General features: G+C 37.0%; 1 protein-coding gene across 3 annotated transcripts in view; it reads right to left on the reverse strand.

Annotated features, from left to right (window-relative positions):
- Window positions 1-1,190: 1,190 nt before the first annotated feature.
- Window positions 1,191-13,428, reverse strand: part of LOC121878043 (signal transducer and activator of transcription 5B-like) — a 30,773-nt gene continuing 18,535 nt past the window's right edge. For all 3 annotated transcript variants that reach the window (XM_042384015.1, XM_042384008.1, XM_042384024.1), the window contains exons 4-8: window positions 12,113-12,205; window positions 11,407-11,581; window positions 4,967-5,073; window positions 4,547-4,728; window positions 1,191-1,374 (exon numbers count right to left, since the gene is read on the reverse strand). In XM_042384015.1, coding sequence (XP_042239949.1) covers window positions 1,212-1,374; window positions 4,547-4,728; window positions 4,967-5,073; window positions 11,407-11,581; window positions 12,113-12,205 — 720 coding nt within the window. In that variant the 3' untranslated portion in view covers window positions 1,191-1,211. The remainder of the gene's footprint in view (window positions 1,375-4,546; window positions 4,729-4,966; window positions 5,074-11,406; window positions 11,582-12,112; window positions 12,206-13,428) is intronic.

The raw sequence follows: 13,428 nt of genomic DNA on the forward strand, positions 1-13,428 counted from the left end.
AATCTCTTTTCTCAGCCTTACCAAGGAAGACTGTGGCTCATTAACATTGTTCAAACAAAGAACCCTGAAGTTCACAAACTTTAAGTTCCAAAATAAAAATATCTACAGTTTTACCGGGTCTATCATATTACAGTGAACCCTCACTTTACGTGGTCAATTGAACCCACGGCGGCCCGCGTAAAGTGAGAAACGAGTAAAGCGAACAACACAACATATGGGATTAATTGAAATAGAGACCGGGCCGACCCCCAAACTCCACTTTTTCAGACACAATACCTACGTTGTAGTAAAAATAACTACTTAATTTTATGATGGTATGCACACACAATTAATAATTAAGATAAATATCAATAATATTAGGCTTTTTAACACTTACATTAGTAGAAAAGATGGCTGGGCACACGGGGATCGGGGGTTGGTTCCGAGGCAGAGGGCAGATTATTGGCCCTCACCTGTATCACTTGTATCAATTGTATCACTGTCCACCACAGAGGCTTGCAGGGCCTCTTTGTCAAACCCCTCAAAGTCCATATCCTCACTATCATTATCACTATCACTGACTTGGGCCAGCTGTGGTGGGTGGCGGGTGAAGAACTCGGTAATGTTTTGATGACTGGGCGACCTTGTGCGCACCCTGCTCGCGCCGCTCTCCGCATAAAAGGGTACACACACCGTGGAAAGTGAGCATTCCGGTTTTGGCAGGGTACCGCGTAAACATGGAAACGAGTAAAGTGAAACCGCGTAAAGCGGGGTTTTACTTTATCTATTTTGTGTAATGTACTGTACATTCTTTCAATTCCACTCACAGCTTAAAGACAAATGAAAGTTCTAGGTGGTTATGAGTGTTTCCTTCCACATTCAGTACAATAAGAAATACAAAATCTAACAATGATAAATGCTATCACTAACAGTTTGGCCAAATGTAAAAAAGGAATTATATGATGGATGTTTGTGGATGCATGAAAGATAAAATGAGAAAATGGAGAGACCAAAAGAGAATTACCAAGACTGTGCAAAGGATCCTCAGGATCTGAGCAAGGATAGAGATGTATAGAGGAAACTTTATTAAGGATTTTTTCCAGTTGGCAAATGAAAGCCAGCTGATTGCAGATAGATGGATTGATGAACAGAAAGAGATAGTAATGACTGATACTCTGTTTCACAAGTAGATAGACTAATAAATATATAGAAGGACAGAACACCCAAATTACTTACCTTGTGACAAGAGAGGACAAGAGCCTTGTAATGTGAGAGTTCAGAGTGGGCAGCATATCAACGCCTCCAGGTGGAGTGATGGGTATTTTTGTCTGGTGCCGTTCACATTCTTTTATTTGGAAGCGATTAAGCCATATTATTTCTGCTAATGCCTCACACCTAAATAGAAATAAACATACATAAATAAATAAATACAATCCTTCAACAGAGTTATATCAGTCAACACCATATGCAACTGTAGCATCGCTTATATTTTCCAATTACAGGTACAGTAGAACGTCAATTTAAAGCGATTCAATTTAAGATTATTGATTTAAAGGGACACCAACAATTAAGGACAATGTTTTAATTTAAAGCGAATCTTTCCTATTTTGCGCGAGTCGATCTGGTGCATCATATTTTAAAATTCGCGCCTAATGTTTCTCTGGGCACGCTACACTGTCCTAAGGCCAAAGCTGTACTGTACATGTACTCAAAATACTGTACTAAACGATTACTAAAATTTTGTCGAGTGCAAACTATAGCCTGATTATATTCAAATTAATCAATACCTTATAAGAATTCCAGCAATGTAAATTATATTCTCCCCGGTCAGTTCTGTGACATTTTATAAATAAAAAACAAAAACTCAATCTAAAGGACATAAATAAACAAATAAATACTTCACTAGACCTTCGGCACAACTGTCAAACATGTCACCTCCCCCATCTTCCCAGCCAGGGTTTGGTGGTATTAGGGTTTAAGTTTTTATCTTATATAATATCACAAATTAAAGTTAGGTGAATGTAATTTGCATTGCTAGAATCCTTGCAAGACGGCAAATAATTTGAATGTAAACGTCATATATTTTGCACAAGAGAAATTTTTTTTAGCCCTCTGCAATAAAATTAATTAGAACATGTCAGTTCAGTAACATTTTATAAGAGAAAACTTAAAGTCACTCTTAAGGACAGATAAATAAATAAGCACTAGACCTTGGCAGCAACTGTCAAACATGTCATGTCACCTCACCTCACCTCACTCCCCCCCCACTCTTCCCATCAGCTTATCACTAGTAAACAGACAATTTCACGTCCCATAATTTTAGCTATGTTGATTTATGAGTGTTTGTTAACATAATACTACAAAAAACAATGTTCTGTTTAATCTAAGAGATGGGCTGAGGTGCAACTGGGTCGACTCTCAGTCTTTTTAGTATTTTGTGTTTCTCTCAAGTGCCAAACTAAATTATTTCATTGAAACAACACTTCGATTTAGTGCGAATTTGGTTTAAAGCGACCTCCCTTGGAACGTATCTTGTGTTGTATCGACGTTCTACTGTACTGTATATTACAGATAAAAGTATACTGTATGTGGTATGTTTAATCATATGTACAATAATTTAAAAAAATAATTATTGTACTAAAGATCATAAGAATATTATTACCAAACTGACATATTGTTTTCTGTGGTTTACAAATGAACTGTATAATCATCTCTCGAAGAAACTCTAAAGATCTACATAAATTGTAAATCGGTTTGCCATCTATTCATTAAAGAAAGTACTATCTTATGAAGTCTTCTTAAGTTTTTCACGCATAATTTTCCTCGCTCTCCAGCTCTCAGACACTGTCTTTAACAATATGTACAGCACTCCCCCCAAATAAAAAAATATACACACCCCTCGTTTACTACACCCCTTACGTAATTTCATTAACGAACTGCCTTCCATAATCTTCACCCGGTCAACTAAAAAAATTGTTTAACGGGTTCTTACTTAACCGACCTCAACATGTTTTCGCTTACTGACCGGCAACCAGCTTTAGTATCAGTCCGCCAATACATTAATCGGTTCTAGGGCTTAAATTCCTTACTATTTTAGTAAATATCAAGAAGTTTATACTATTCAATAATTTTAAAAGTTTAATATTCAATTTTTAGTCATTTTAACAATTATTGAACATAACTGAAGGTAAAGTGACTAGTTTAATGCGCGGCATCCAGCCTCTTAACACAGCAAACAGGAGTTAGTCTCTCTCTGTTTTCACTGGAGGTAACATCTTGCTTGAGACTCTCTTCAACTAAACGCTTTTTTTCTGTGTTTCCAAGCAAATTATTGGTCATTTTGAAATATATTTTACATATTGACAATATATAATGCAGTGCAGTGTTGATTTAAAGAAAATAATCTTGAATTACACCAAGAGAACTAAAATTTTATGGGTGAAATGGCGCCATGGGGTGACTTCTCTTCCACCCCAATGCCTTCTCTTTTTCCTTCTCCTCCAACCCCATTCTAAATCCCATCATCATCATCATCATCCAGGAGCCTTCTACATACACACCTCAAAGTAAGTGAACTTTTCTACCATTTTTGTTGAATTTAGGAAATTTTCGGTGAGCTGGAACCAATTACCCAAAAACCCATTGAAACAATGGTTTCGGTTAACGAACGACCTTCTGGAACGGATGAGTTCGTTAACGGAGGGGTCACTGTACTATAATAATAATCCTCCACTGAACAGAGACACAAACTGACGCCATTCTGGGTGAGTCAAGTGGCTGTTTGGCATGCTAAAAACTAGTTCCCTGTACTTCAATTATGTTAAATAATTGTTAAAAATGACTAAAAATTTTAATATAAGACTTGGAAAATTATCGAATAGTACAACCTTCTTGATATTTACTCAAATGGTAACGAATTTAAGCCCTAAAATCGATTACTGTATTGGCGGACTAATACTCCAGCTGGTGAGCAGGTGAAAACATGTTGACACGATTTTGTAAGGATTTCGTTAACCGAATTTTTGTTCGTTAATCGAATTGAAGATTCTTATGGAAGGTAATTCGCTAACCGAAATTCCGTTAACCGAGGGATCACTATACAGTACATATATAGTGTTTCTCATTTTTAAAATTTTTTTCATTTTTTTTGTATTTATTATTATTATTACAGTGTTGTTATTATTATTATTCTCATCATTATTAATTTATTATTTTATTTTCAAATTTTTATTTTTTATTATAAATTTTATTTACTATGAATTAATATTATTATTATTATTATTACACTCTCGCCCCCCAGGCCCCGATGTGGGTCAGTGACCTGTGCCCGGGTGGGCTAATCCCCATGAAAAAAAAAAAAAAAAAAAAAGACAGTGCTTCAGTACCTGGGTTTGTAGTGGTGAGCAGGGGTAGGCCATCCCATTCAGTTTAACCCAACAGCTACCATAAGGTAATTGCAGCTACTTTATGCAAGCTTATAAAATGGCTGTAAAATGATGATGATTAAGACATGGTTAACATTACCTTGCAACAGTGATGATATAAAAAAAATCATAATCACGCTCACCAATCTTGTATCTGGTCAAGTTTATTCTGGTTAAAAGGTTTTCCATTTCCTGCCATCTGCTGTTCCCGTTTCCAGTTAATAAGTTCTTCATCCAGAATCCGTTGCTGGAGATTATTTAGACGGTCTATGGTTCCTTTGTGTTTCTCAGCCAGGTCCATTCGTCGCTGCAGCAACCCTGACACCTAATGATAAGAACTTTCTCAATTACCAAGACATCCCATAACACAATAAAAAAAATCACAAATTGGTCAGGCTGATAAAAGAACATTAAAAAAATTTATTTGCAAAGGAAATTAACAAATTACAATTGTAAATTGTAATATAAATAAAATGGAGGATAATTAGTTTTTATTGTGTTACTTTCAAAGTCATACCTATAATGGATCTTCCTATCAAATTCACCATATACATTATCATTACCTTCTGAGCCAGTTGCTGTTCACCAACATCTTTACGTCTCCTCAAACTCTGTTCGAGTTCCCGATTCTGTTGTGTTCTCTCTTGACCTTGAATGTGAGAGAGATGTGCTGCAACAAATAAAGTAAGTAAGAAATACAACTAAATACTTTTTAGATAAAATGCCATGAGTACCTGTGGCAAAGGAAATGAGAAAGACATAAAAGTTTTTTTAAACCTTTTCAAGTTTACCCAGAAAACTGAAGTTGTGCTGGACAAGTGATCTGAATACAAGATAATATTCTTGTCATGCAACACAGTAAAATTAAATACAAAACTAGAAAACATTGCAGACTTCAGGTAATAAGAAATTAAAATTTATATGCTGTATACTATATAAAAATTATATAAAAATACACTGTAACATCAGTACAAAGACTACAAGGGTGTGTGATACCTTGGAGAAGAATATGAAGGAGCAATTTAAAAGTGCATTATGCAGTACAGTATATAGTGGGGGTCCACCTGTACATGGGTAGTATTTTTAAAGGGTTGAAATCTGTGCATGTTGGGGGATGAGTGGGGCACCTGTTGTCTTAAATCATGAAAAAGATTTACCAATTAGTACCAATAAGCATTGTACTTACCAATTAGGGTAGTACTAATAAGCTATGCAATGCCTGTATTAGGCTAAGCTCCTTAACCTAACGGTAGGCTAACTTACGACACGCTTCCGGTAGGGTAAGGTACTGTAGGTCTATCGATAAGTTTCTTTCTGTAGGCTAGCTTGCCAGCAGATTCCTTCTTCTGTACTGTACATCAATGGCATAATGCCATTCATTTATGGATTCATATGCCACATTACCAGTAATTATACACATACTGGGACAAATAAACATTCATTTCACACTCACATTGTATGACCAGTCTCACTTCTTTTTATTATTTAAGGTGATACACCAGTAGATGGCATTGTTGCCAAGTCGGAAATTGAATTTCAAGTTACTAGCATTTCTCTTTTCAAACACTTTTACCGTAAGTAAAGCAAATTACTGTAGCAAAGAATGTAAAGATCTAAAACAAATAACTAGAGAAAAAGAGAGCAAAAAATACAAAAACAAAATGCAGTTTCTGACTTGCAACACTTGGTCGCATCAGTCATGTTATAATGCTGTCATGCATGTGAATAGATATATAACTGAAAGTGTTTCTAATCCCAGAAAATACCGGAATGTGAGGATTCAAAAAGAATAATGTAAGGGAGTAAAATTCACACTGGGTTTATATTTTGCAGGTTTGAGGGAGAGACGCGGCACCACTCTTAATAGTGTCATTCACCTGTTTGCTGTGTCTTATGCTTAAATACTAAAGACAGTGTGAAGACAAAAACATACAGTATTACAAAAACTAGCTCAGTTGGTATTGCTAGCTACGAACACTAGCTAACATTACGCCTCCAAGGCTGTTCCCCAATATGATAACAGTGAATTTTACTTCTAGAGTAATGTAATATTTTACTTCTAGGGTTATATTATATGACCATATCCCATACTAGGCCTATCAGTATCCCTCAAACCCAAGGGTAGAATTGTCGTCTTATATACGAAAAGAAAGTTTGGGGTTGACCTATACACGAGATCAACTTATACATGTGTACATACAGTACTGTATGTATATCCCTGACACCTTGATCCCTCCAGTAACTCTTCTTAAGGGAGATGCCACACACTCTGTCAACTCGTAACATTCTATCTACAGACGACCTTCACACCTACATGTGTTAAATCTTGACTCTACTAACATTCAACAAAAATTATATCTTAATTTGCATAATACCACATGGGATGATTTTTTTTCTTTAAGCAGAGTAAAAAAAGAGAAGAAGAATTTAGTGCAAGGAAGGTATTGTAAGAAATAAAATATAATTGTTGTGTTACTATGTATGGTAAAGTTTAGGTTTTATGAAGGGTATGAGTGGTTTCTCCAATGTTTTTTCTGGTGATATATTTTTATGAGTTGAAGTGTTTTTGCTCGTAATCCTGTACTCTAACCATTCGAAATGGCTTCCAAGTGCCCATCAAGTGCTACTGATGCTAGTGTCGTGAAGAAGCAACATAAGACCATTAACCTAGCTACGAAAATGGAGGTTTTAACCCATTTTGAAATGTGGAACGTGTGGTGGAAATAGTTGCTACTCTAGGTTTAACCCCCACAACAGTGCGTACTATCCGGACCAATACGGACAAGATTAAGGCTAGTGCTGGAAGTGGTAGTTTTCCGAGTGCAACAAAGACAAGTAGTACTCGAAGTTCTTTGGTTGAAAAGATGGAAAAGATGCTGGCTATGTGAATGAAGGATCAGAATCAATGCAATTCCCCTGTGAGCCTTATGGTTATCCAGCATAAAGCAAAATCCTTGTTTGACGACTTAAAGGCAGTAGAGGGTGAAAGATCAAAGGAAGAGAACTTTACGGACAGCCGAGGATGGTTTCAACGTTTTAAGTATTGTTATAACTTTCATAACATTAAGATGACTGGTGAAGCTGATTGTTCAGATACGATTGCTGTCGAGATATTCCCGCCTGAATTAAAAAACATTATCCAGGAAGGAGACTACTCGGCGAAGCAACTGGGGTTGCAATTGTTGGGGCAACTTAGATGTCTGATTACAGTTAGAACATTCAAGATCCATTGTGAGTGATGTTGAAAGCTTCAACTGTCTTTATGGTTGGTAAAACATGTCAAGTAAGTGAGTGTCAAGTCAGTCAGTATGAGTGGCATGTGTGAGTGCTTGTGTTTGTACAACCGCTTTCAAGTTTTGTTACCTCCATCCATTTTCATCCAGCAAATGTGTTATTGTCAATTTGTAGGTGAAAGATTTTATCCTCAATAGATGTAGGTGAAGCAAGGGGGTAACAATACCCCTTGGAGGCAACTGTGTGATAACTAAATTCTCGGCCTAAATATATAGATTATGTTATGGTAAAGATCAGAAACACACATAGGCATGGCTAGGTTTATTACAGTGATGAAAAGGGTACGCTCAATACTGTAGTCCACAAAACATGTAGCTGTGCTTTCTTTATTTGAGTCCCCCGTCCGAGGAGTCCGTTTTCTCATCGCTTCAGGATGCCTGAGTCCTCCTTTTTCTCTCAATCTTAGAGTGCACCCGAGACTTCGTCATTCCTTAGTAATGACACAGAATTTGAAATTGCAACTGGGGTTGCATTTGTTGAGGCAACTTAGATATGTCTGATTACAGCAAATGTGTTATTGTCAATTTGTAGGTGAAAGATTTTATCCTCAATAGATGTAGGTGAAGCAAATGAGTAAAAACACCTGGAGGCAACTGCGTGATAACGAAATTCTCAGCTTGAAAAATGCGCTATAACAGCAGGTATGCAGATTTTGATGGAGGCGTGACAACGAAAATCGCAATAACCAAGGAATGACTGTAATATAAGTTACATGTTTATTTACATACTCAGACTTGAATTATATGTGGAGAAAAAATAATTTGTGTTAAAATTTATCCCTTATTTTGTATAAAAGACCAAATTATAGTAATATACATAAGTTCTGCACTGTTTACTGTTTGTGTAGCGTAACCTACCATTCCCTTGTATCACCTACTATTCCCCTACGTCACCTACCATTCCCCTACGTCACCTACCATTCGCTTGCATCACCTACAAATCCCCTGTGTTGCCTACTACAATACTTCCTTCTTCGCCTGCAGTATTAGTAAGTGTAACCTTTTAAGAATTAGTAATTACATGTATAGGTATATTGGCCGTTATTTTTTTATTCTCGCAATATTTTTTTTGAGGGGGGGGAGGGGGGGAGATAAGTCGGAATTTGGGATAAATGGCAAGGCCAGAACCCCATACATGGCGAGTTATCAAAGTTTTACTATTCATAGTAGAGAGGTTCATAAAGGAGAATGGTCGCTGAAAGAGAGTGGTTGTGGGTATATTATCCTTCTCCTTTTGCTTTTATTGAAGGTATTAATGATGCCAGTCTCATAATATTGCACATGATAGTTTATTGTAATATGGAAATGACGATTCTAGGGACAGTTCATGCCATTCACCATAACCTTTAACTTATCCAAGATATGACATAGTCATACAGCAACTGCTCAGTCATTCCACCAACTACAACCAGGGTTCCTGCTATCGAGGAAAGGTTCGAAGAACGACACTGGGTTGGAAGACTACAGTTCCCTGAGCAGTATGTGGGGAGGACTTTGACTAGTGGGCAAGAGTTATTTTCTCGGATAAAACAACTTTCAACTCTACCACCTACTGTACAGCCGTCTTCACTGGTGGAGACCTGATAACACCCGTTATAACAGGCAACATGTTTATCAAGAAGCCATGTGACCATAAACATGTAGGGCTGGATCAACTTCAACAGTGTGGGTGAGTTGGCAGAGATAAATAATAGATTCACCACTGAGCAATATCTAGAATTTTTTTTAAGAGGTAATCTCGCTGCCAACAGTCCGACCATACACCCTGCCCTACCCTGAGCACATCATTTTCATGCAGTTAAAGTTTTGTTATATTTCCTATACATATACATATAATGTTATGAAGCATTTTTATAATACAATTAATAGCTAAAAAATATTTATAATAATATAAACTGTATGACACTTGATTTTATCTCCTGTTTCAATTTATCTCAGGACCGATACCCTATCCACACCGTCAGCAGAGTTGCGCAGTGGTTCACCGAACACAGAGACCACATCCAGCTGCTGGACTAACTGAGTAAAGCCTGTGATCTGAACCCCATTGAGACTGTATGAGCTAATATGGTTAATATGTGGAAGCTACAGCAGGAGTGGACCAGGCAGCAACTCCTGCAGCCTTCCTTTGCACTGGACTAGATATAACAATGTACTTGAACCAATTTTATCAATTGGAATGTAGAGCAGCATTTAAACTATGTGAGTGTGAGTCTGTCAGTCATGGGGGAGTTTCCACATTGTGTATTCTGTTCTCTTTCAAATTTTTTTAGAACCCTGTAATATGTAAGGTTAATATCTCAAATGTGGCACTTGATTATACTAAAAGGTTGGCAATAAAACATTACACTAATGATAAGTAGGAATGCGAGGCAAAATTGACTTGAGCACTTCCCTCCTGCCACCCTGCTGTCTGGAACTATCACCAACCCTCTCAAATTGAAATTAAGTATCTCTTTGTGCATCATTTTTTTATACCTGTCCTCCTGACACTCACGTAAGAAATCTCATATCATCGATGCATGGTGTAGTTCAAAGACGATGTGCATCGAGGTGTCTAGCAGACGGTGCTTTGCGGCGTGTGTGCGTGGGGAAGCATTTCGTCTGTGCTTGCGAATACATTGGTTCTCATCATTCAATTTAGGTTGAAATAATTATATTAATGGTATTCACTGGTTTGTTCCTGACAGTGCTGGCAACATGGCAATCTAGGCATGAAATGCGCACTTTAAACCAAAGAGCAGGCATGGGCAACCCGCGGCCCGAACCATGTTTTTGTGCAGCCCACAGAGTGATTTAAAAATTTAATTTAGTGTGGCCCGTGGTTCAGATAGATGCAACCAGTTTATGGCTAGTAAAGTAATATTAATTAAAAGAATATTCTTCATACACAATTCATTACTGTTTCATCACCTGAGAGTAAGTAACTACGAAAACGTGACAGTGAAACAAGTAGAGTCAACAAAATAAACATTTTAACTTGTGTGAGTTTGACATGGTCTGTTTGATGGATTAACTGCTATGTGGCAGTGGGTCACTTGGGAATTAACTAAGGCTGGTAAGTGGATGAATGGAACAAGTTACCAAACATCATCATTAACTCGAATACGCTGGATAGCTTCAAACATAGGTTGGATGGATATATGAGCAATAGGGGTTGGGTGTGAATGGGACTGCCCAGTATGGGCCAATAGGCCCGCTGCAGTTTCCTCCATTCTTATGTTCTTATGTAAGTTCCAAGTGGGGTAACGGGTGGTGGTCACACGGGTCAAAGGTAAAGGTCTCTTCCTGGTTGACAGACTGTCTCTCTCCATAGTACCTCATCTTTCATGCCTGGCTGTCTGTTCGATCTATTTATTATTGTGTGTGTGTCTCCATCGTTGCCACATAACCAGGTTAGGCAAAACTGCCTGACAGAGGACTTTTGTCCGGGACTATACACACATGCATGCACACAAACTAATATTTCAAAATAAAGACATACACCTTCAGAAAGCACACATAGGAATTCAGAAAGATTAGTTAAGTTGCAAATCAGCTTAGAAAGTTAGAAATACAATAATCAATGTCACCAACTGCCAGTGAAAATTTTATGCCCAAGTGTGCTTGTGGGTACAGGCATATTGACACAATGAATCTGTTACAACTCCAGAGCAAAATTACGGTTTACAATAAACTAATAAAGTTAATAGGAGCTGTACCCTACTCACCATTAATTTTTGCACAGTCATGATATTGTAACGCAAAGGATTCTTGTTCTTGTTCCAGGTGCCTCAGCTCATCTGCTGTTTCACGAGTACGTCGGAGTAAGATATCTAATTCACTAACTATTTCAGCACACGGCTCAATGGTCATACTGGCTGGTTGTACTACAGCTCCCAACATCTGGTATGTAAGAACATTACACAAAATCAGAAGGCAGATACTGCAGCACACATGCGATCACTTTCATTTTTTTCACTGGGTAATTAATCAATAAGAGACTTAACCTTGGTTGATTTTCAAATTGTGCAATTTTAAAACTGAATAACATAATCATTTGTTAAATATATAGGAACAAATGAAATAGGGTGACAATATACTGTACTTTAATGAGAATAAATTACGTCTTTCAAACACAGTACTGTACTGCATTGTGAAAAAAAATTGTAAGAACATAAAATGGTGTAGTCTATGCATTCCACATTGATATAAAACAGAATTAAGAAAACAAAAATCTGTAAGGGCCAATTTTGAAACTATGACACAGGAGAAATGTTTCCTGAGGGTTCCTGATGACAAGGAGCTTAAAAAAAATCCTCTACAGTATATAATGAAAAATTAGTCATAAGTACTCGCCAAATGTGATGTGATACCAGTTATTGTAATCCCCCCCCCCCCCGCAACACTTCATGCAAATTACCCGAAAACACTTACATTTTCGTGTTGCTGAACAAGATGCAGTTCTGTTTTGAGGCACTCACGTATAATACCCACTAAAGCAAGAGGATTATTGTTCAGGTACCGAGTCTGTAAGAAAACAAAAGGATATTAGCTATTAGGTTTACCATTACTGTACATGAAATGATGAAGAAACAATAAAAAATCTAGTAGAGATCTCACTCCAGGAAAGCCTCGAATAACAACTGTTCTACTAACTACAATTCGTATTTAAAACCCTGGTTAATTTAGGACCTGATTAAATTTACATCGCTGGAATATATGAACATATATATATATTGATAAAATCACACGGGGAAAAGGGAAACAACGGAGCACCTTAGCTTTCATCTTTATTCAAGACATCTTCAGAGGCAACTGGATTACATGGACAGAGAGAGGCTTAAATATACAGGGCGACCTTATTAAACATGAGGTCAGGTCATAATGATGTCATCCACTAATCCCCACACCAACACACACGTAGAGGAGCTTAAGAGAAAGGGGGTGACGTGACTAGTCAGGTCAGGTCAAAAATAAGGGACCCACTAAATAACTATCATACATCTAGATCAAAGGTTTTCAAAGCATTTTTAATCTTGGGCCACTGACAAATAAATTTATGTAACATAATATCAATTTTGAACTGACCATCACTAAGGTTTATTGATTTTAATTCCATTTTCAAACTAGCTTCAACCAGAAGTCTTTCTGTGACACATGATAATTTTAATATTTCTAAGCTTTTTTCCCAAGCAATGGGATGATTATTATTCCTAACATGAACGAACAGGGCACTGCTTTCAGATGCTGTTCTGATATTGTACTTATGTTGTTTGATTCTGAGCTACATGGAATACAATAAACACTTTCATTTACATTCAAACTTGGGCTATTTTTGATTAACATATTGGTAATGGTCGAGTCATACTTGAAAACAACATTAATATTTAGTATTTTAAGGGACCAAACTAACGGGACAAATTCATTGCGATAGGGCAGAGTCAAAATATTCTTCGGTGTAGGAAATTGCCTGGTTTGAGTAGAACGAAAGGATTTTTTAGCCCTTTTAAAACAATGATCAACAAACACAGAAGGGTACCCAAGTTCTTGTGCAATGGAACGAATGTGTTTCAATTCTTTATCAATAAACTCAGCGTCACAAATAAGCAAACATCTCAAAAACATAGCAGAAAAAACTGACATTTTGGTAGACTCCAGGTGATTCGATAAAAAATGTATGAAACTGTCTACCTGTGTAGGCTTTCTGTACACCTTAAATTTGTAGTTATGGCCATTTCTAATGATAAGCA

Source organism: Homarus americanus, unplaced genomic scaffold (genome assembly GCF_018991925.1).
Source record: "Homarus americanus isolate GMGI-L3 unplaced genomic scaffold, GMGI_Hamer_2.0 scaffold33468, whole genome shotgun sequence".
NCBI classification, from domain to species: domain Eukaryota; kingdom Metazoa; phylum Arthropoda; class Malacostraca; order Decapoda; family Nephropidae; genus Homarus; species Homarus americanus.